This window comes from Coturnix japonica, chromosome 19 (genome assembly GCF_054131305.1).
Source record: "Coturnix japonica strain WE chromosome 19, WE-NBRP24, whole genome shotgun sequence".
NCBI classification, from domain to species: domain Eukaryota; kingdom Metazoa; phylum Chordata; class Aves; order Galliformes; family Phasianidae; genus Coturnix; species Coturnix japonica.
Window position 1 is genome coordinate 583,354 of NC_140681.1, and position 24,131 is coordinate 607,484.

The window sequence follows — 24,131 nt, forward strand, 5'->3', positions numbered from 1 at the left end:
AAATAAAGTTACTGGTCTTGAAAAAAATACATCTCCTCTTTCCATACGAACAGGCTGGTTATATTCCAGCAAGAGCTGATGCGGTAGGAATTACCTTTGCCTTTCGGCTGCAAAAAGCATAACAGAGAATAAATACAGACCATGCAGGGTTTTGGATGGGAGGCTGCTGTGAGGCCAGCAGGTGTGGTGTCTTCAAGTCAGGTCAGAAGGGGAGGGTGGCAAACCAAAGTGCAAGGTGGGATGGTCAGTGCCAGCACAGATGCCTTGGGTTAAGGTTGAACCATGCTGTCTAGCAGACACCGTGGCCAGCCAGCCATCCTTTGTGTCACTCCTTCCTTACAATGCAGGACACCATATTTACTCCTGAGCTACATACCTGAGTGCTCACCCTACCTTCTTCCTATCATCATCTCCTGTTTCTATTAGTACTTTATGTTTTCACTATACACCTGTTGCTTTCAAGGGCTGCATTGTCTTTCTTCACAGCAGCACAGCTTTCCATGCAACCAGTAGTAATGCAGGCAGCAGCACACAGGATGTATGTAGGGAGGGTCTTCCTGGGAGAAGGGAACTTAAAACATCTTCAGTAGCAAAGATGTTAAATGAATAAATAACGCCTTTTTTGTGACTTCTTCCCTACCAATTGTATACAACATGAATTGTAGCAAGGCAGCAGCAGGGCAGGTAGGGCTGTGTCCTCATGATGTGGGCACAGTCCCAGCATACAAAGTGCAGGAGGGAGGGATGTCAGCAGTGCCCTGGGAGCAGTTAAACCAGTGCAGTACAGACACAGCCCCTCAGCCATGCATGGTGCTCTTCTGCCAGGTGTGCTGGTGCTGGAGGGCTGCCCCTGGGACTTGGTCTCTGTTTGGAACATGGGCATCCTCACAGTGCATGTGTGGACAGTTGCTCCCAGCCCCGCTCTGTAGATGTTAACCCATCTGCACTTCTTGCTTCTCCCTCAGGCAGCCCCAGCTTCACCCAACATCACCCCCTGTGCGCTGCACCGACCCCGTGAAGACCCAGGACCGTGAAGGTGGGGTGGGTGGTGGCTGTAGGAATACCTCGTCAGCAGTAATTAACCTGTGTCACCCTGCTTCTTCCTGCAGCGGCTATGACTTCGACTACGACTATTACAGAGACGACTTCTACGACAGGTGAGCTGGGGAGGCCACAGCCAAAGGAGCTTTTCTGTGAGCTGTGAGGGGCAGTCGTGGGTCCTGGCAGCAGCACCCAGTGGTCTGACCTGCCACATCCTGGGCTGTGATGCTTTAGCTCCTGCTTCCTCTATGTCCCCACAGGCTTTTTGAGTACCGGGGCCGGGTGTCTCCGGTGCCCAGGGTGGTTCCAGTGAAGCGGCCGCGGGTCACCATCCCCCTCGTCCGGCGTGTGAAGGCAACGCTCCCCGTCAAGCTCTTTGCTAGATCAGCTGCCATTGCCAACAGCTCAGCCAAGCTGAAGTGTGAGTGTGTGCGTGCAACCCCAGAACACCTGCAACCAGCAACATAGGGAGGGCTTTTCAGAAGCCCACGAGCTGCAAATGAGGCAGGAGAAGGTGTAAGCACAAGGGCTTACCCTTCGATCCCCACCAGTGCCACAATGGGAGTGATGGCACTTCCAAGTGCCACGTCCTGCCCCATGCAGGATGGTGTATGGCATGGGATATCCCTTTGGCCAGTTGAAATCAGCTGTCCTGTTTCTATCTCATCCCAGCTCCTCATGCCCTCCCTCATTAATAGGACAGTAGGAGAAGCAGAGAAAACTGGAATGTCCTTGGCTCTGTACAGAGCTGCTCAGCAACAGCTGGATGCAGTATCAACATTGTTTTTCTCCTAAAACCAAAACACAGCATCATTCCAGACACTGTGGAGAAAAACAACTCTGTCCCAACTGAAACTAAGATAGCTCCTCACTACAAGAAAGACATTGAGGTTATGGAGTGTGACCAGAGAGGAGCTGTGAGGGGTCTGTAGCACAAGTCTGGAGGTGTTCAAGAAGAGGTTTGATATGGCACTGAGGGCCATGGTCAGTGTTCCTGGTGGGGATGGACTGGGGTTGGACTAGAAGACCTTAGAGGTTGTTTCCAACCTTAATGATTCTATGATTCTGTGAGAGGCCCCAGCGCAGGAGAGCTCATTGCAGCTCTTAACAAAGGCTGTGCTCCCATTTCAGCCCATGTTGGCTGACACCTCTCTGTCCTTTCCTTCCAAGTGAAGTGCAGCGAGCTTCAAACAATCAAAACTGAGCTGACACAGATCAAATCCAACATTGACGCTCTGCTGGGCCGGCTGGAGCAGATTGCTGAGGAGCAGAAACAGTCCACAGGTCAGTGGAAACACCGATTTGTTCCTCTCAGTGTTCAGAAGAAGCAGAAAACAGCACAGAAGTACCAGATGGTGTTGAAGCATCTCTACAAAATAAGTGGTGAAAAAAACATTCTGTGCTGCCAATTATTAGGGGCTGCCAAAATCACACACCCAATCCCCTCCAACTATGGAATGGGAGATTTTTTCTCTCCTGCAGCACAGTTTGATTTTGCTCCGTTTGCCTTATTGTTTGGGTTACTTCTGCCTCCCACACTCAGAGGGATGCAGAAGGGGGGGGCAGTTCTGCTGCTTTTTAGCAGCTCCTTCAAAACTAGCAAAACTTCCCATTGCAGAAGAAACCCTCAAATCCATTATTTACACAGTCCTGGGGCCCTGTGGATTAATCTGATCAGGCTGCAGCCATCACCTCCTGATCCCGATGCCTTGGCTCTTGCTCTCACAGAGGTACGGAAGAAGGTGGATGGCAGCAAAAGTGAAGTCTCGCAGGAAGACACAGCGTCAGAGGCAGAGGTCAACACGGAGGAGCCGCTGAATGGGGATGAGGGAGAGGAGGAGGGCCTTGCACGGGATGAGTGTGAAGATGAACTGGTAAGAGAGGCTGGCTGTCGTGTCCCTCCAGCCAAGTGGATTCAGCAAGGGACCACAGTTTTACCAGAACTTATTAAACTCTCCAGGACAACAGTTTTCTCCTCCCAGAAGGAAATTGTTGTGTTTAATCCCATGACTGTTCACAGCTTGTTCTTCCTAGCTGTTCTGCGGCTTGCAAAAGCTGTGACCTCATAAATGCTGCAGAAACACTGCTGTGTTCTGAAATTCAAACTACTTTTATCTTTGATTTCAAAACATTTCATTAATGGTTTAATTAAGTTGCTTTGCTCCAAAGGAAGTGGATCTCAGATGAATGGAAACATATGTTAAAGACAGACCATGTTGTGTTGTCTGCACTTTCTTAACAGCATGCATTTGCAATGCCCTTTTGTCCAATGGACACCAAAAGGCTGAAATGCGGTTTTGAAGTCTCAGCAGGCCACTCTGTGATGCTGAGCAACCATAGCAAGGGCAGCAGTTTCCTCTGAGTGTGGGTTTCTTCTGTGCATATCAGCTTTAGTCCTGCCCTGAATAAGGACTGGTGAACCGAGGGAGCAGATTTTTGTGAGCCTTTCCCAGTACACAGCACTGGTGGCACCAGAAGTGAGGATGGAGCTCACCGTCCCTTTCTTCTGCCTCACCCCATCATCACTGGGCTGGTCATGTAGAATTTCATTCTACCTCTGGCCAAAAACCTTAGGACACTGGCTGGCTGTTTTCACTCTTCCACTTTACCCCACTGGATGAGGGATCTGAATGGGGTCTTTTAGTTGTTTCAGTTTCTGGGGCCTCATAGATGTTATCTGTGACCATGTCTAAATCTGAGATGATTAAGGGGAGATATCATAAGAGACTGCTAGAAGGAAGAAAGGCAAAAGCTGGCCTCCTTCTCTATATCAGTTAGGATAGGGAAGGCCAGGTTTATATCAAGGGAAACAGGTGGTAGAAATTAGGAGATAACTCACTGATGGTGGTGATGATAAAGGAGCACGCAGATTGTCAACAGAAAATATGGACTTCTCTGCCATTCAGGGGACAGGAACACAGATTGGATAGGTATCTGCTGGAAAGGATTTAAGAATCATAGAATGACAGATTGGCATAGGTTGAAAGAGGCTTTAAGATCATCCAGCTCCAACCCCCTGCTGTGGGCAGGGACATCTCTCACCAGATCAGGCTGCCCATCTATCCAGCCTGGTCCTGATGGAGCATCAATAGCTTCTCTGAGCATCCTGTGCCAGCACCTCACCACCCTCATCATGAACACTTTTTTCCTTGTATCTAATCTAAATCTACTCTTTTCCAGTTGAAAACCATTACCTCTTATCCTGTCACTACATAACTTTGTAAAAAGTCCCTCTCCATCTCCTTCAAGAAGAGATTATCAGGGATGGGTGAACAAGTGCACTGTTTCAGGCCCTATCACTTCTATTTTCTGTTATTTTCAGGTTTAAAAGCAGCACTGAGTTCAGAAATGTTTTACTGCCAACTTCAGACAGGCTCAGATGTGCTCAGCGTGAAGCAGGTTAATGTGTGGAACTTGTCTGCAGGGGTGTTTTCTTAAGCACCGCAAGGCAAATCACAATTGCCATCCTTTACATTTTGCTCCTGACCTTTGAGCACTGAGCAGTTCTGAAGCCTTTCCATTTCCTGGTGAGTGAGTCCTTCATCCCGTGTCTCTGGCTCACAGCCATCAGCTTACAGACTGCCACTGGGCTCAGGGGTCTGGGAGGGCACAAGACAGACCTAACAAGTTAACTAGGAACAAAAACAACCCTTGGAGCACCTTGGCCTTTTCCATCAGCTTTGTCACCAGGTCATTGGGTCCCTTTCTTCACTGAAGAAAGGGCTTAATTTTTCCTTAGCTTTCCTTTTACTGCTGGCATACCTACAGAAGCTCTTCTTGCCCTTTGCATCCCTCACCAGTTCCAACTTCTGCTGGCTTTTGGCTTTCCTAACACTGTTAGCTCAGCTGGAGCGATGGCTCTGTATTCTTCCTGAGTGGCCCAGCCTTGCTTTCACGTCTGGGTCCCATTCTTTCTGTAGGAAGAAGCTTGGTTTGGCCCTTGCTGTACATTCTTGCTGGTCTCATGCCATGTCTGCCCAACCACACAGCAGGACGGGCTGTTCCCACGCTTTGAGGCAGGTGATTTTGAAGGCAGCCCAACTCCTCTATGCTCTGTGGGCCGACAGAAAGGTCTCCTGTGAGCTTCTGCCCAACAGACCCCAAATCTGCTCCTTTAAGTCCAATTCTGCTGTTTGTCATAGTCATTTCTCTCAGGAAATTCAACTTCACTGTCTTACTGCCACTGCAGCACAGACTTCTTCCCACCTTCACACTGTTGTCTGGATCTGCCTTGTTCATGGGTCACATCAGGCTGACCCCTTGTCAATCAGCTGCATCAGGAAAGCTTTCTTGATGTTCACCAGCAATCTGTGGGGTTGCTTGCCCCCAGCCCTGTTGACTTTCCAGAAGGCAGCAGGTTGGTCGGGTCCATGAAGAGTACAAGTGCCTGCAGCCAGCAGGTTTCCTCCAGCCATCCTCAGTAGGTTTTGTATCACACGGGCTGCACCAGGTGCCAACCACCATGTCACATAAGTTGTTCTGTCTCCTGATCCTCAGCCAGGTGCTCTCATCTGACTCATCGCCTGCCTTAAGGCAAATCCCCATGCATTTGAGCCCTTCCTTTGCCCAGAGCACGTGCCACCTGACTGGGTATTCCTGAAGAGCCTGTTTCCAGGGCACTACACCTGCTTTGTAACTGCAGCTCTGCAGACAAAGAAGGAACCTTTGTTCTGCTGCCAGAACTCACAAGCCTCCAGGCTTCCCATCTTGGGAATCGCCATCCATAGCTCTTTTGGGTGCAGTCTCCAGCTGTTCCTTGTTCATGCATTGCAGCCTTCAGAGTTTGACCCCCACAGGGGCCCTGCAAACACCCACTTGAATTCCCTAATTGCACAAGGCTATTTCCTTCCTCCAGTGCCCTCTGCTAACCAGGTTGGGGCTGTGCTGTCTTGCTTTCCATCTAGATCACCTATAATCACCTGCAGACATCTCTTGGCTCCATTTCCATCTGTTCATTTTCTGTCTGGGAAATAAAAAGACTACTGCTGAGCCCCTAATTCGTTTAATGATGCCATATTGCAGAATGGCTCCAGGAGGGCAACTTTCACATGCCTTATTTTCCAATCCACTCTCATATGGGGAGCAGTTCAGCGCACACTGCACTGCCATCACAGCCTTTGGAGTGGTGAATATCCTGAGTGTTAACCTGGAGGACGAGCTGCGCCGCAGACTGGTGCAGTGTCTCTGTTCACCAGCAGTCCTTGTGTTCCCTATTTGCCATTTCAAATCAGCTTCCCCTGAGCATCTTTGTGCAGTTCCTGGGACTGCAAGGTCTGTGCTTACAGGTGTGGCCTTTCCCAGGTCCCAGATAAACTTCTCACAGTACTAAAACAAGGCAAGGCTGTGCACACACACATGGTGAAGCCTCCTTTGTACGAATGCTGTGGCTACTTAATTCTCAGGTTAGTTGGCCATGTGAAGGTCAGGAGTCTGTCCAATTGCTCACGTAGAGATCAGTGCTCACCACTTGCAGCTTACACCCTGGGCTTAAAACCTTCCCCAGGGACAGGCAGCTTTCCCACTGGAGGTCTGGCTCTGGAGCAGCACAGATCAGACACCTGATTTCACTCCACTACAGGAAGGTGGGCTTAATTTCCTCCCAGTCTTTTTGAGGTTCAGCATAAGCCAGACCTCAACACCAAGCATGGAATCACACAACGTGCTGGGGTGACTGCCCACCGTGGAATCAGCTGATCTCTGCATGTGACACAGCACGGTGGCTCAGGCAAGGCAGGATGGGCACGTGGTGATCTCCTGTTTCTGCTTCCCTTTTTCCTCCAGGAGAACAGCCATTACACAGACGTGGAGGACGCCAGACTACAGTAACCAGGTACAGCCCACACTGCTTTTCAGTCACTGATCAGCCCCTCATTTCCTTTCCTACATGACACACTGCATCTGTGAGGTTGCAGGAAAACAATGTACCCTTTTATCCCCTCTGTTCCTTGTCTCTCCTTGCAGCCCATTTAGAACAGCAGTGAATGATGGTGTGAGGAAAGCACGAGGCTAAACCCTGTCCTGGCACGTTGAGCAAGACAAGCTAAATTGAAGTGCTGCTGTCACCTCTACCTGGCATTCAAAAGGAGAAACGTGGCCCAACATCTTCCACCCATCTGTAAAGCAAAGACAAAGAAAACTCATCCCAGCAGATCCCCACGACCCCACGCTATGGATTCAGAGCTCTGCAGTGAGCACAGGCAGCAGCCAAACCCTGCGTGATCCATTATCACCCCAGGCTGGGTATGGGCCCAGTGAGTCAGAGACAGTACGGGGCTGTTGGCAGGAGAGGAAGGACAACTAAGCCCAACTCAATAAAGACTTGTGAGAGCCAGAGCATTTGGTAACTGGGGGAAAAGTACTGTCTCAGTTTGGACAATTTGTGTTCTCACACTCAAGGTCACTTTAAGGAACAGGGTGCGGGGTGAGCTCTCCTGCCAGAGCCGTCACCTCCTGCTGTAGCCGCAGGTACGTGGCTGCTTCCAGGCAGACAGGAGCTGGTGGCTGTGCATGTGCTGTGCTCTTTGCAGCTACTCGAAGAGAGGAGAAGGCAAGGAGATGCTGCCTGCAGGAAAGCAAGTGATCCCAAGCAGGAGAAACAAGGCATGTGTCATCTTCAGCTGTACGGCAGAGAAGGGGTGCAAGCGTGCATCAAGCAGGTGGATGCAACCCTTCTGGAGCAGCAGCTGCCTGGAAGGGCTGTGACCCATCTCCAGCCAGAGCAATCAGCCCCTGCCCTGCTGCTCACATCTGCTCCTCAGCCAACTCCCCTGGGTCTCTGGGGCACCAGGACAGCGCTGTGCAGCCCCTGACCACCACAGTTGTGCTCCATCATCTGATGGCTCTGCGGTGCAGCGATGCTCCTGAGTGCGGTGAGGCCAATGACAGTGACCCCCAGCACAATGTGTGTGGGTGTGCAAGTACCTCCTTCTCCTGCTTTTGACCCATGCCACGACCTGCGAATAGGAGGCTGCAGCAGCCCTTTCTCATCACAACGCCCATAAGTCTCTCAGCCTTTCTCATCTTGTTCCTTCCTCTTCCGTGTGCTTATGCAGTTTTTCTGGGTTCAGAGGCGGATGGGGCTGAGACTCACGCAGCACTTTATTCAGATCATCGTGTCCTGCTCATCTCCCCTCTGTTTCCCACTCCCCCTGCAGAACACACACACACACACACACACACACACACACAACCAGTGCTTTGAATCCAGAATGCTGTCCACACCTTCTCCTCAGCCCAACAGCCCACGTGCACCCCCCGGACTGCACAGGGTGCTCTGTAAGGGGACTCCTGCTTTCTGCTCCAGCGCTCAAAGCCACACCTCTTCTACAGCATATCTCTCTGAAGGGTGGAGGGGAAAACAGGTCGTGGGGGCATCACTTCCCCCTGCCCGGAGGACCATCCTGGAGCAAGCATGGCTCTTGAAGCACAACGTTTTATTTGCATTTCTTAGTCCTGAAGAAGTCACGAGGGAATGAAGGGATAACCGTGCTTTCCCCCACCTTGTTCCGGTTCCTGTACAATTTTATCCATTGTGTTGTACTGAGCCGTTGTAGAGCTGTTTCTTCTTAGGCTTTGAGAGATGAGCTGCGGTTTTTTTGCTATGAACTGGCTGTGATGCTGCTGTCTGGGAGAAAGGTGACCTTGTACATATGATCCTGTATAATAAAAGAAAGAAATCTAAAGAAATCTAATTTGCTTTTGTTGTCTGCTCTGCCCTGCACAGACACACACGTTTTTCTGCTGTATTTCATGTGAGCAAATCTTTTTCTCCCTGAGCTTCAGCTCTGCCAGCAGGATTGGGTTTCCTTTGCTCAGGGTGAGCTCTGAGAGCACTCCATGCCCACCCCAAACCCCGTGCACTGCTCCAGCTCGATGCAGCAGCTGGTTTTAGGCCATTAGAGTGTGGCCATGGTCTCTTGGCACACAGCTGCTCTGATTCTGGTAAATTCTTGCAGAGGATGAGGGACTTTGGGAACTCTTATGCAGGCCCCTGCATGGCAGCTATCATTGCTTATGCCCTCACAAAGTGAGTTCTGTATGGGACTGTGCAGAAGATCTACTCACAAAGAGGGAAAGACAGAGCAGTGGGGCTGGGAAAGGGAACAGTCCATTCACCCTTCAGGTCATAAGGCAGCTGAGAAGCACCCTGCAGGTTTGCTGTGGAGTATCGTTATCAAGAGTAGAGCTTCACTTCTTCCTGCACACCACTCCTGTCCCCAACCCTCCCCTCCCCTCCCACTTTTCCATGCACACACACCCACAAATGTGGGGTGGGGGCTGCATGCTTAGGTCACAGCTCAGCTCCTGAACCACCTCTGAAACACTCTGCTGTCACACGGGAACAGAATGCAGGGAAGAGTAGAACCCTATTTCTGGCTTTGCTGTGGTGGAATCGTGGTCCTTCCGTCGCATCTTGTTAGTTCTTGAATGGCTGTGAAGTTGTCCCACCCTGTGCACACCCAGCCACGTGGGAACAGCTTTCCCATGATGTCCCCATCATGATGTCCCCATGGAGTCAGTCCCTGTCACTTGATGCTGCCCTGCTGGGATGTGCCAAGACAGGGGTTGGGCATTTCCCCAAGGGGAGCATTTAATTCACTCTCTGAGGAGAAGCCACCACTGTAGAGTGACAGCTGGAATAAGTGTACATCCAGTTCCCATCTTCTGAACTGGAAGTTGTTGAAGCTTTTCCCCATCACCCACAAAGGCAAGACTGCGCTACTGAGACCTGTGGACATCACTTGCCTTCTCTCATTTGCTGCTCCATTTGCCATCATGGTGACAGCAACATTGTCTTTGCTGGAGACAAACCCAGAGGTTCCCGTCCCCTACTGTGATGCCTGCACCTCTGAAACTGTGAAACATGTAACGTTTAAGCTTTGGGCTTAAACGTGCTGGTCTGAATGGGAAAAGACAATGTGCAAGGCTTTTTGGTGCTCCACTCTTTCAGAACAGTGAATTATCTGTGGGATAATTCCATACTTTTTCACACTCTTAATAAAGTTGTGGAGACATTAAGAGATGTGGTTACGTACCTCTAATGGTTCCCAGTGGGTACCAGCCATTATCCTCCAGGAAAGTATTGCCCAACCATGGATCAGATGTCAAGAAGCAAAGCAGAACCTTGATTAACAACCTGGAAATATTCAAGGAACTGTAAAAACAAGGGGTGTGCTTAGAAAGTATCTGCTGGTCTTCAGGGTCTGCCTGGAAGAGCCCAGGGGCTAATGTAGGAAAGCAATGGCTCCTCTGAAGTCTCTTCTTGGGTTTGCTCCACATCACAGTGCTCCTTCCCTGCTACTGTCCCTCCAACTGAAGCATCCTTAGAGGCAACCCCAATGTTTTTGGGGGCTGCTGGTTCCTCCTCAGCCAATACAGCCCAACTCACCCCACTCACAGAGGATCCACACTGCTGGCAGTCAGGGAAAGCTCCAATGGCTCTTGGTTGGCGATGGTAGTGGGATGGGGACACTGGCAGCAGCCCTACAGTGCAGAGCGTCCTACTCTGAGCTCAGTGTGAGCAGCTCCTGGGGGCCAAGGGAGGCAGATTCCACCATGAGCACCAGGACTGAGTCCTGGGAGATTTCAGGACCACAAGAGTGAATTCACAGGCTGGGAGCATAAGCAATCAAGAGCTTGTTTGCACATCACCATCTAATGTAATGTTGGAATAACTGCTTTAAGAACTGATGTGAAAGATTAGATCAGGAAGGAGGCGAGCAGCAGGAGTAAGGGAGTGCAGAGCCCATCAACGTGGTTTGGGTGCTCAGAGACCCACAAGGACTGAGCCCCAGTGGGCAGCAACCCAAAGCACACAGGAGATGAGCAATGCCAACACCGCAAGAACAACACCAGAAGTGAAACGCTTCAGAGCCCCACCAGCAAAAGCAAGGACAGAAGATGTGTTCAGCTCCTCTAATTCGCTCCAGATCCTTCTGTCAAACCCTCTTGCTGCATGGGATATTCTTCTGAAAAACAGCTGCCTGCTGCAGATGGTGACACTCAGGGCTGCACTACGAACAGTTTTGAGAAATCTGGTCCTAAATGAACCCAAGCAGTGATCCACTGGGAATTTTCTCATCTGCAGAAAACCTTAATAGCTCATTTGAGGAGGGATTCCAGCAGGGCAGAACAATGCACGCCCACCCATCTGCACCAGGGACACAAGTACTGTGTGCTGCCTTTGCAACTGCTCTTCATAGCACTCACCTGGTGGCCAACCAGGTCTGGGTTACCTCTAGCAGATGTGTTCCCCCAGCATAGAAGACACTCAGGATGTCACACTGAAACTCAGTGCCCAGCAGGTACAGCACAGAGCTCCGGGTTGAGTGATACACACAGCCACCAGCCTAGTATTAAATGTGGAGGTTGGTGGCCCTGCATGCAGCAGGGGGGTTGGAGCTTCATGATCCTTGAGGTCCCTTCCACCTCGGGTCATTCTGTGATTCTGTGAAAGCATGAAAACTCTCAGATACAGAAGACATGGAGAAGAGCAACACAACTGCATCACTGTGCTCTGAGCTCCTCAGCTCTTACCCAGCCCACTCAAGCAGGGATTCCCTTCAGTGCCAAATGAAATCCAGCTCCCACATCTCCACCAGCACCATACAGTCAAGTTGCATCTCACCGAGGAAAGCACATAGAAGTGGAACTGTTTGCCTCCCAGTTACCCATGCCTGCACACGGGCCCATAGCAAACAATGCTATCACATTGCTCTGTTAAGAAATCCATTTCTGAGCTGCTTACCTACATCCAGCATCACAACAAAACCCTTTATTTTTTTCCCCTCTGAACATAGGACTGTACTTCAAACACATCAGCCTGGCAAGCAGCAATAGCCACAAAGCACACACAGTGGATTATACCCGTTTTTTGAAGGTACACTGGGAAAAAGGTAGGGGTTCTTTTGTTTGCTTTCAATAAAGCATCGGCTCCTGGACACAGCAGACTTCTGTGCCAGCAAAGTCTACATTGAGATGTTTTACACTCCATTACTCATCAACACCAACGCTTGTGAGTTTTCATGTAGAGAGACACAGAATACAGTGTCTGTACTCATCAGACCTCACATATGATGGGTCTGATTTATTTCAATATTAACATGAACTTTTTGATCCAACTCCGTATTTAACCCACTAAAACAGCCTAAGCTTCAGGCCCTACAGCATTTTTCAGACAGATGATTCATTTTCAAGGACAGTAAAATTATCTGAGTCAGCACACATGCAAAAAGCAGTGAATCAGGTTTGTAGTTATTTTAGGAGGTTGCCAGAAGAAGGCGGCAACCAGCACTTCTCCAGTTTGAGTGCCAACAGGAGAATGCCTGTTTGCTAGAGAAAAAGACAATACAACAAGAATGTTACAAGAGGCACTGATCCTGGCTTTATTCACTTAAAGATACATCCAACATTTGTTATAGCTCACTTGGAATTCATAATGCTTTTAAGAAACCAACTATAAAGATCTTGATTTTTCGCCTTACAGTGCTGTCAAGTTTTCAGATAGCAAGTAAGTGACTTCCCAGCAAAATTGTGCCGTGCATTAAGAGACGTACAAAGATTAAAACTTAGTAGAAACCCTTCAGTTTCTGATATTTCGTGTTCACAATCACCACAGTTTTCCTTAAGGAGGAAGCAACTCTGCTAAGCTGCAGGGATGCGAGGCAATAGTCCTGAGCTACTTCACCTCAAACTGACTCTGCACCATTTTATAGATGGGTTAAATGAAAACAGCTTCTATTAATTCCCCACCCCCCCCAGTACAGTACTCACAAAGGGCTCACCCACCATTTGCATCTTTGTACTTGGCGACTGTAAGAAACTTTCTGCAGCACTAGAAAAAAACAAGTTAGGGCAGCACTGTGTGCATCCCCCCAACGATACTGGCTGCCAGTGGAGAGAAGTACATGTGTTACAACCTAGAGGTGACGCTGTTTGTTTGGAACTGGCAGCACATTCCGTAAACTCAAGGTTTATCCAAGTGTGCTGCAGCCATCATATAATGATGTCACCTACTTTTTTACTTTTGCTGCACTTAACTTTTTTATTTAAAGTGATGAAGAGTGCAGGACTTAATATAAACATTTCTCTATTAAGAAACTGCAAAATTTAGTACTATGATACTATGAAAGCTTATAATAGCTTATCGATTCTGTGTTAAGACAGCGTCAATACGGTGTCTGAACTAGCTCAAGCTAAAGTCTGCCTAATAAAGCAGCATCAACTGTCCTGATGTCACTGCCTGGGACCAATATGTTGCCATTCTAAAGCGGCTATAAAAGCACAACCAGTTCTTATGTTGGGACATCACCTCTGTTGGGTGACCGATCTCTCTGCTTAATGACAGCCTACCTAAAGATCAACTGATTACATAAAACTGAAATAATCCTAAACTTCAATCTAAGTCTCGGGTACCGTTCAGTGACATGATCTGCAGAACAGAACACCAACCATTCCCAGGAACTGTTTAAAGCAGAAACTAAAGGAAAAACCCAAATCAAAGACGCTCACTGTTACAGTATCTTTAATTTATCTCGTGTTTTACAGAAGTCCAAATGGATTAAAAAGCACCTCTCCTTTCCCATCACGCTCCTTACAGTTGGTAAAATATATTCAATGAGCAAATGTATGTGAACAGCTTGAGGATCTGCAACTTGCAAGGATTTCACAGACCAATCAATCAAAAGCCAAATTTCTTGTAGTTTTTACAATCTTGTTTTAATACAATGGTAAGTAAATCCACTCCGATTGTAAACCTGTCCAGTCATATCTCCCCAGAACACTTTGCAAAATCCAGTGTTGATTAGCAAACTAGTTAGCTTTGGCACGGAGCTGTGCTCTCTTGCCTGTGACAGCCTGGAAACCAGTTTTGATGCTGGCAACGGAGCAGCGAGAGTGGCAAGTCTCACACTGCAAGAAATATAACCTGGTGTCCTTCTGTAGAATTGTGTCTGGTGACCGACACGTATGACAGGTGACATACTCCTCTGCAGGAAAGGAATTAATTTGTAGTTAAAAGATAACGTATAACCAACCAGCAGGAAACAAACAAACAGACACACTCCACCAGTTCTTCAGCCTTTAGTTTAACAGTTGTTTTCAAAGGCTGTTTAAATTGATCTACTGAATTAGAAGCAGCTTACAGTGAAAATCACAGAGATTGAGTTAACCAAAAAATTCCTCCCAGCTCCCAAGTTAACAAAGAGAGGGTTTCATCTGGTACACTGTGCACTGGCACCAGTGCTTTAAAAATGATTTCCAGTTAAAGCTTCCCTCTGGCTTCCCATAACTTTATGTGTTGAAAATACATTCCCAGAGGTCAGCAAACCTTGTAAAGGTACAGCACTGCCTAAAACAGCATTTTTTGGCTGTAAATAATCTGCAAGCCTCTCACCTAATCTGTAGGGGGAAAAGGAAGTTATACTTACTGATATATCTTCTCAAGACATTTTCTATCTGTTTTTGCTGGAATCTTCCTTTGATTACAAGCTGGTTGTTACCATCTATTGAGCCACTAGTTTAAGAGAAAAAGGAATATGAAGTAATTGATTGACAAAAGACACCAAATGTCAACAAGAAAAGTAAGTATATGAAGTCAGGAATATGACTCTACTATTCTACTTACTAAGGCCCTCTTCTAGCCACAATAAACTGAACACATTTTCAGACTACAGTTTTCAAGCTTTTGTTTCAAGTCATTCAAAACTTAAGTGAGACTTTGTTATATCCACACTGTAATTAGATGGTTTGATTCTGTATGTCTACATCACAGCATTTTAATCTACAAGACAGAAATGAATAAACAACCAGAAAGTACATTATCACAGCATGAGATCTTTGATATAAAAGGCCTTCAAAAGCACAAGCATTTTTTATGCTAAGACAGCAGAATTGTACATGTGGCATTAGACAGAGTAACTAGCTACAGGCCCTCAAAACTTCTATCAGATGAGCAGATATTCTCTCTTCCTCAGCAATTATATGCCTTATGGTAATAATGAGCTGAAGAGTCATCCTGTCCAACTGAGTGAATCAGCTCTGTGATCAGATCATTTTTTGAGAGAAGTCCTGGTTAACAAATCCAAAGTGTTATCCCAGCTGTTCCCCAGGACTGAGAGCTTGTCTTAGTACCTCTTCCATGAGCTGCTCTCCCTTCAAACACCCAGCACAGCATATGGGTGTAGGAAAGGAGAGCCTGATGTTCAAGCACACATAAACAGATCTAAAATGGCGAATCTTATGTTGGAGCAATGACAGCTACACTGCCATTGCTTCCTGCATACACAAACGTACAGCCCATAGCCTTACCTTGTACCCAATTCTGCCAACAAAAATGCCAGGAGGTGTTTTGGCTGACGATGTAATCTAAAAATAAAAGTAAGGATATCTTTAACCTCTATCCCCCAGAGAAATTTGATATCTATACAGAAATGGCAGGCTAAAATGATCTTAAATTAACAAATTTTAAAGGGCAGGGGCAGAGGGTCTGCATCAAACAGCAGAGGCAGTCAATGAACAGAGGACACAGGAAAGCTGAGCAGCCCACACACACACAAACCAAAATTAGAGAGTAATTACTGAAATTAAATTGAAAGCAAGTTTTTTATAGCTCAGATTTTCTACTTTTAACCCCTTGCTACTGTTAGTGCCCTGCAAAAAGCATTGCTAGCAACCCCTGAAATTTTACTGTGGTACATCATCCTGTGTATGTCTAGTACGCAGTGTATCATCCTGCATACTGTAGTATATCATACTGAGTATGACTGCCTGGACTGCTTCCTGGACACTTACAAAACAAATCAGATGTGCGCTTCTAGAAGTGCCCACAATGAATAGAAGTAATTAGGACAGAGAAGCAGAGGGAATACAATACTAAACTCTGTGGCATTTACCAAGAGAACAGTACTTGCAATTTATCTCAAAATTAGAAGGAATATCCATCCCTGCCCCTGTAGCTAAAGCCTAATGTATAAACACCACTAGAGTCTGTAGTTGGAGACCCAACTACAAACTTGGAACAAGTGAATAAACCCAAGAGAGCAATAGGTTTTGCTTCAGTCCCCAAGATCCATGAAGCAAGCCTATCATACTGGTAACCTAGGTAAGAAATTATATCACCTTCATAAATACTGTACCGAGAAAAACAGAGGAAATGAACAGCATGTCAAAATAACTTTCACTTTGGTCTGTCAGTATGTTGTCAAAAAGCACATATTCAACAGCTAACGGCACAGAAAATTCTACTATTCTTGACAAATGTTAAGAGTCACACTTACAATTTGCAGATGTCTGTAAAGTTGACAAAAGACGTTTTCTTGGTCCCTACTCTCACCACCTGTGGAGGCTTCATGACAAATTTCCTCTTTTCTCCAGCTACCATATCTGGGTTTTTTTCCCGCATGATGTTAAATACTCTATTGAGCAACTGCAAAACCAAACCACCATTGAGGATACACAAGATATTCATGTTGCAGTACACTGTTCCTAAAAACCTGAGATAGCATTAACAATGGGCATTAGACCAAATTCACCCATTAGCACTTCCCTGAAAGCTTATGAACACACTTCAAAAATATTCTGATAAAAGCAAAGACTGAAAGATGCTTTCACAGAGTTTACTTTACAACCTCCAGGTACCCCAGCCTGCCTGTAAAAGTCATTTTAAATATCACTAACACTGCCCCATATGAAAGTTAACTGTGACAAAAGATGTAACTTTTCTGTTCACATGCTTCTGTGTATAAGCCTTTAAGTTGGAAAGAGGGCATATGAATATAAGGCTCTGCTCTGATGTAGCATATTAACATGAAAAATATTACTTTGAAAGCCTTTTAACATTACCTCATCATATGTGTAGTCCCTTTCTGAGCCTGCCCACGCAGGTCCTGACTGAAGGCTAAAAGAAATTCCATCATCTTTTTTGCTATCTTCATCCTCAAAAGCTGTAAAGAAAAATGTATGGGAAGAAAAAATAGTTATTTAACCTTGAGTGCACACCATTTCTCAAAGGCACATCAACAGAAGATTTCCCTGAGATGCGAAATCTCTGTTCATCTCGTTAGAAGGGGTATCAGCACTTCCTGTGAACTTAGGCTCCCTCTATGGAACATTTTTCTGATCATCATGATAGTGGTAAGAGTAACAAAATGGATTCTTAGACTAAAAGATACCCAAACAAGTTATTCATCTACAAAACAGCCCTTCCAGTTTCATCAGCGCCCTAACCACATTATACTTTTACCTTCATCCTTTTCCAATACTTCATCTTCATCTGGAAACTTCACGAACTTTTTCTTCTTCTTCTTATTGCCCAGCATAATGTCAAGGTCATCTTCAGGTTCTACCACCTCTGGCACATCTCCCTCAATTTTTAATTCCTACACACAAAAAACAAAATTAAGACTGTAGTATCCAGTATTAAACATGACTTTTAATGCTGTGCAGTGAAGATTTATCTAGTACAGTGTGCTACCAGTATAAGTATTAGCATTATCTACCACAATCCTGAAACACAACTGAACAGAACAGAAACTAAGGTCTGTTAAGGAGAGCCTTGCACTAAAACACATGAAACAGGCAGATCTTTTAAATGTCAAGCTGACCTCCAATGAGGAACATGCAGCTAACACACACCAGTTTTGTACTGAAATTGTATCTAGTCTATGCTACTCCCTTTGGAATATACTGTTTCCTATCAGGCAATCAATGCCCACAAGAAACTGCTAGTTAACGCTGGCTGGTCAGAAACAAGGTACCACTGTACTTCACTAAAGGCAGCAGCCACATTAGGGTGCAGGGGAACAGAACTCCTGAAGTGCCATAGACACAAATGTAAAGCAAAGCTGTGCTACCTGCAGCCAATCTAATTTATCACGTTTCTTTCCTAGATTTGTTATTACAATCCTTTATTGGATGCAGGTATGTTTCTGCGCTTACAGAGAACACACACAGCAAGCATTTGGACTGTCTGGGTCAGAGCAGAGGGGCTTTTCCTCCTCAGAAGGCAAAATCCAAAGTAACATAACATTTATCTGCCCTTTTGCTCTCTGAGCTTCCCAGTTACACTGACATGCGATACTAAATTACAGCCTGGAATAAAACTTGAGAAGAGTAAAAATATCTTGCACAATTTCTGGAACACAGAACAGCAGCCAATCACTTCTAAAGAAAACACGAGAGTAAAAACAGACTTCATAGCAGATAAATACCCTTTATTTGAACGGTGTCTTTTACAGGGCTGTCCTGTGCATTGCCTCTGACATCATCTATCTTCTTCTCTTACCTCAAAAGGAAGCTAACCTTGGTGATAATCAACCCTTCCTGCAAGTCACAGGATTACTGGCTTACTGCAAATATCTGTTTGACTTTCTCATTCCCAGATAAGACTTCTTTGTGCACAAACATAATCAGCAGAGCTACCATACATGAAGGATACAGTGAAACTCCCTACTGTCTACACCAAGACAAAATGTCAGATTGGAAATAGCTCCTCTACAGACAATCCCCAGAAAATGAAAGCAAAGTTTCTAGCAATTAGACAAGATGGCCTGGTTGTGAAAACAAACCTTTACACCTTCTTCTGCTTCATCTATATCAAATATTTTCTTTGGCTTCTTCTTCTTTTTCTTTTGATTGAAGAAGTTCAAATCATCCAAGTCATCTGTTGCATCTAACAACAAATGATTGGCAAAGGTACAGATGTTAACAACCACAGCAACACTTCAGATGCTACAGTTTCCAATTTGCATCCAAAGTCTTCAAAACACTACAGCAAGACAAAGAGTGACCTGTCGCCCCCTACAGATATCCTTCATGTTTTAGGAGAGCTCACTCTCATCTATCCCTAGATACTACAGGAGCTGTTTTACAGTTTCTGTACCTTATAACTGCATTTTCTTATTTTCAAGTGTTGAATCTTTCTTTCTGTTATGCAAGAGAAACTAGTTACTAGTTACTTCTGTAACTATATTGGAAACACTGAAAAGCTAAAAGAAAACTGCAGGAGGAAAATACAGCTTCTTAGATTGACAGTTGGAGCCAATCTTAGCAAGGAAAAATAAAAATGGATTTAAGCTAATAGCATTCCTTTACTCAGGTCATCTTGAAATGGCATTGGCCTCAACTCAAAAGGCGAAGTCATATAAACACACATAAGCTTACTTCCAAAAAAGATTATGAGTAACACTCTTGCTGTAGCATTCACAGCTGCCCAAAAATTAGAAATCCTTTTAACCATATCTCTATTATTCACATTACAGCTTAATTGGGAAAATATTGCAACAACTGCATAAAGATATAAAACATTATCACAACTGCTTTAGGGCTTCTCTTTTCATTGTCTCACACAATGGTTCTATTTAAGTCAGGAAAGCAGAATTAACATAAGCTGTATGATTGTGGACACGATTTTAGGAGGAGAAGTAAATTAGGTCCATCAAATAAGCAAGAGATTATTGTTATTATTCACAAGGTCTTGAACTAGAGCCTCGGCATTGTTCATTATGATACCATGCTCTTGAAATGGGATTTCTAGTCTCAAAATACAGACGGACCCTTCAGAGCTTATCTACACGGATTCATTTTACCTTTCTTCCTGCTGTCTTCTTCATCTGCTTCAACATCTTTGTCTTCTGTTGGCTCTGGTTCAACTTCTTTTGTTTCTGACTGCTGAGTCTCTTCTGTTTGTGTATCTGCTCCTTCCTCATCCAACATAAACGGCTTCTTCTTCCTCTTCTTCTTCTTGCTCATAGTAGGATCGAAAATCATCTATAAAAGTCAAGAGTTCATTAGCAACATAATTATCACCTGGCATTTAGCATTTCTAAAATCTTTAAGCTTCCCTCCACGCTCCTTATGTTAACTGAACTGTCCTTCAGCTTCCATCTCAATCTGGAATTTTTCTGTACCTGCAACAATGTAATACAAGTTAACTGAGTCAAACATTGAGCTTCCGTGAGAATAACTGATCTCCTTCCCAGGCATAACTAAAAAGAGGACTTAAAAGAGGAAAGAAAAGGTTAGAATACCACAGAACAGCTTCGACTTCTGTTGCTTTTCCCCACCATAGGTAAGATTTACTCAAGTTTCCTGTTACCTACGTACCAGTTCAATTGAAAATATATTACAGCTGTGAACCTCTCAGATCAGAAACTTCTCCATTTCATCATGAACTCCAATACTGAAGTAAGGCCATGTGAATCAAGTGTCATGCCATACAGCACTACATACACACAAGATTAAAAACACCCATCACACTGAACATAGTAATTTCCAGATTCATTAAAAGGCAAAACTTACCAACAACTCTCTTGACAAGAATGCTTTGGTCCAAGGAGAGCCCTAGAAGAAGCTGGTGCTACAGCCTGACCTGTGCCAACTCAATGCTATGAAAAAGCAAAGGTCTCACCTCCGAGCTGTTGAGCCAACAAAGCAGTTTGCTTCAGCTAGTTGGACTCTGAAGAAATCACTAACTCAAGAACGATTTGGAACCTACTCATTATCTGGATACCTCAGACAATCAGCACAAGTTCTTCAGTTTTCCAACACAGGATTGATTCCTGCTACTTAAATTAAAATAACTTCTGTTTGACAGTGTAGTTATTGGTCAGTTTGTTACATGTCTGGCCACCTCTCTCACACCACAGTGCATACACAGATGTACAGACATATTTAATACCTCAAGCAGAAGAAGAACTGGAGAAAGGGTCTCTTTATCTAACAGCTGAAAAATGTTTCTTCATTTAGGATCATAAACACCCCTCTCTCAGAATAACAACCATTTCAAATGAGAAATTCTCCTGCTTCTTGTTCATTACGTCCTCAAAGGTTCTCTTTCCATAAAGCAATCTTTTCCTCATGCTTTTCATTCTCCTACATGTGATGCTCTTGTGATATTCTTCCAATTGGCTGTATAAGATATATTTCATAAAGGCTCTGAACTAAGACTGCGATGCAGTACACAACACTCATGTGAATCTAAGGTCCCTTCCAACCCACACAAAACTATGAAACTATGAATGTCCACAGAAGCCTCAGGCTTTCAGACTGCTGCAGTGTGCCTTTAGTTGTACACAGCATGCTTACACTGGCTTTCTAATAAGTCCCATCAGCTGCCTTCCCTCTCAGGCATGTGTATGAATCATGCTCCCACAGGGCGGAGCACTCAAAGAATGTGCATTAACTGCTCATACTGCTGCCTTCCCCTTGTAACCTCTCAGGCTGCTGACACAGGAAAGCTGCCTGCATGGGCAAGGGTGTACATCCTTGGGAACTAGCAAGCTAACACCATTTTCAACCAGCCAGGCAGGCAGAGCCAACTCCTGCTCCCTTCAGCATGGTCACACCAGGCTAACTGCTCTGAGGAAACTGAATACAAGAGCTGGACATCCTGAGAAGGACATCCGTGCCTGAACTATTTTTGATTGTCAAGAACTTACGTAAGAACTAAGCAGGACTCTTGGGTCACATGTGACTTACAAAAAAAAACATGATATGAAGTAACCAATGTGCTAACCAGGCTGCTCCACGTTTGGCTTTCCTGGACTAGATACATCAGGAATTTCTTCATACTTCCTCTCTATTCAGTACATTTGATTAATGAAAGCACGATGATAACATCTAAGCACAAGAAGTACTGGATAAGTTGTAGGCATACTGAAGAGACTGTAGCCACCAGGCTAAATACACCAAAGCTTTTGCTTTTACTACATAGAAATGAGAAACTGCCATCCTGTTTCAGCTCTCAGAGCCTAATGCCCATATGGATTTTTCTCTTCTGTAGGCCACAGTTCTTTCTCACACACAGTTCCATATTTCCACCCCCTATTTCAAAGGCCCACACAGTCAAAACCCCGGCTTACTGAAATCAACTGTGTAAAAGATGAGGGAAAAAAAAAAAAAAATATATATATATATATATATATATATATATATATATATATATATATAAAATTAAAGCTTCAAGTCCTATTCCCAAGACAGAAACCCACATCACCCAAAACTGCTGCAACAGTGGAACAGTGGCATTTGCTGGGGACTCTACCAGAGGTCACAATTCCATTCCATCAGTCTGAATAAACACAGCCATATCCACCAAACACAGATTAACGCTGCACTGTGCAAGTAAGTACAGGTATTCCTACATTGCACTTATTCTATGACAGAATACTAAGTTATTTACAACTAATCAGCACCTAAACGTTCCAGTTGCTCAAAACAAAGCATCCTCCGGTGTTATTTCTTTGGAGTTTCATAACGAAAACCTTTCAGTTATCATCTAGTAGGATTTTAGACACATAATAGGATGTTTAATATGATAATTCGAGGTTAACAGACTGCTCATCACTTGCAGGTTCAGAATTCTACTCCTCACAAGCAGCACATGTGCTGCCCCTGCTGTGCCACACTCCTGGGCAGCACCCAGACAAGAGCTGGTTCTATCAGGCAGTTTCTCTGCTGTAATGGTCTGAAAATGTCAAGCTGTGGTGCAGTGAAATTGCCCACACTTGGGAGAACTCTATGACACAAACCAGACAAAGATTATAACGCTTACACTACAGATCTGTCTTTTGAGATTCACATATCTTCTTCCTTGGAAGCTTTAAGAAACAAAACACAACTATCACCTTAAAAGATAACAGGCAACTTGGCTTTCAGACAGCCAGATACAGAGAAGTTATGGGTGCACTCACTCTCAAACACACTATCCAGAAGATCTACAGTGACAGCTCAGCCAGCTATTACCACTTTCATTCTGCCAGTCTGCAAGATGAAGCAAATCAGAGGTGCAGTTTAACTACACTAGATATTCCTGATCTCACCTTAGCATCAGAACAAATGCACTCAAGATGGAAAGCATCTGATGTAATGGTCCTCATTTCCGGAATCAGAGCACCATCTTCACATTAGCACGCAATTAGACATAGAAGTGTCGGATATTCATTCACAGCAGCTGAAAAACCAGTCTTAGCTGCCATTAAAGTAGCTTGTAATTACACTACTTGCTGTTTATTACGTCAGAGAAGTTGCGAGTCGCCTGTATCCAAGATTAGAGCGACCATACTTTGCTCAGAAATGAGCCACAGACATGTTTTAACCAACACCAAACGACCAAAAGCAGCTGCATCACATGGATTCTGTCAGCGAAGCCTCCCACCAGCCATGTCTTCCATCAGAATCACACAATTGTAGGGGTTGGAAGGGACCTCTAGAGATCATCGAGTCCAACCCTCCTGCCAAAGCAGGCTCCCTACATCACATCACACAGCTCAGCGTCCAGTCGGGTCTTGAATATCTCCAGAGAAGGAGACTCCACCACCTCCCTGGGCAGCCTGTTCCAGTGCTCAGGGTGCTCACAGCCTCATAGGTGGGAAGCTTTCCTTTTTCCCATGAGAGAGACTGAAACAAGGTTACCAACGGCTCCAGCTACAACACTGGAAAGACTTTCTCGGAGACAGCTGCACCCGCTTCCCTAAAAGCAAAAACCACTGCATTTGGACGTTATCACTCGCTATGTGTTATCACTCGCTACGATGCACCTCTTGAGCTGTCAGGGATGAAAGACGAGATATTAAAGCTCCCCAAAAGAGGTGAATATCGAAGCGAATTGCTGTCTCCAAAGGAGCACGAGGCGCCCTGCGGAATCGATGCCGGCCCGTCTCGTTCTCCCCCACCCAGCCCCACGTCCCCGCTGTGCGGGATACGAGTACGGCCGTGGAGCTGCGGGGCCGCATGGTGCCGGCAGACCCTGAGTACCCCACGGGAGGCCGAGCCCCGGCCCAACCCCGGGCTGGAGGCCGCGCTGTGGCCGCCGCAGGCCTCAGGCCCACTCTCCCACATGGCGGCGGCCCCGGCCGCAAAGCAGCAAAGCAGCGCAGCCCTCGGACCTTCCCTGAGAGACGGCGTTGAGCCTCACCTCGTCACCCGACATGGCTGCGGCCGGGCACGGAGCGGCGGAGCGGCTGAGGAGCGGGGGCTCACGGACACTGCCGGCCGTTGCCTGCCACCGCCGCGCTCGCCTCTTGCATCAGCGCTCCGCTCCTCCGCACTGCGCCTGCGCGCCACGCCGCGCTGCCTGCCGGGAGCTGTCGTTC

The 24,131-nt window shown here is 45.8% G+C and overlaps 2 protein-coding genes and 1 long non-coding RNA gene across 10 annotated transcripts in view; 1 reads left to right on the forward strand and 2 right to left on the reverse strand.

The window, feature by feature from the left end:
* Positions 1-8,727, forward strand: part of LOC146757723 (RNA-binding protein Raly-like) — a 114,300-nt gene extending 105,573 nt beyond the window's left edge. For 5 of the 8 annotated variants that reach the window (XM_085519963.1, XM_085519962.1, XM_085519961.1 and 2 more), the window contains 6 exons: positions 1,110-1,157; positions 1,302-1,462; positions 2,212-2,325; positions 2,770-2,915; positions 6,823-6,871; positions 7,003-8,727. In XM_085519963.1, the coding sequence (XP_085376089.1) occupies positions 1,110-1,157; positions 1,302-1,462; positions 2,212-2,325; positions 2,770-2,915; positions 6,823-6,867 (514 nt within the window). In that variant the 3' untranslated portion in view covers positions 6,868-6,871; positions 7,003-8,727. Of the gene's footprint in view, positions 1-965; positions 1,158-1,301; positions 1,463-2,211; positions 2,326-2,769; positions 2,916-6,822; positions 6,872-7,002 lie in introns of all 8 variants that reach the window. The other 3 variants (XM_085519958.1, XM_085519957.1, XM_085519959.1) reach the window with 1 other exon arrangement.
* On the reverse strand, positions 8,458-11,488 carry LOC146757725 (uncharacterized). Its single transcript, XR_014935887.1, has 2 exons — positions 10,077-11,488; positions 8,458-8,696 (listed from the first exon to the last, which is right to left on the reverse strand). It is a non-coding gene; the product is annotated as an uncharacterized LOC146757725 (long non-coding RNA).
* Positions 11,489-12,401: 913 nt separating this feature from the next.
* LOC146757726 (eukaryotic translation initiation factor 2 subunit 2) lies at positions 12,402-24,066 on the reverse strand. Its single transcript, XM_085519956.1, has 9 exons — positions 23,954-24,066; positions 19,626-19,806; positions 18,606-18,709; positions 17,282-17,417; positions 16,882-16,982; positions 16,317-16,465; positions 15,349-15,405; positions 14,469-14,554; positions 12,402-14,027 (listed from the first exon to the last, which is right to left on the reverse strand). The coding sequence occupies exons 1-9, from the start codon at positions 23,966-23,968 to the stop codon at positions 13,852-13,854; spliced, it is 1,005 nt and encodes a 334-aa protein (XP_085376082.1). The 5' UTR covers positions 23,969-24,066; the 3' UTR covers positions 12,402-13,851.
* Between the last annotated feature and the right edge of the window lie 65 nt (positions 24,067-24,131).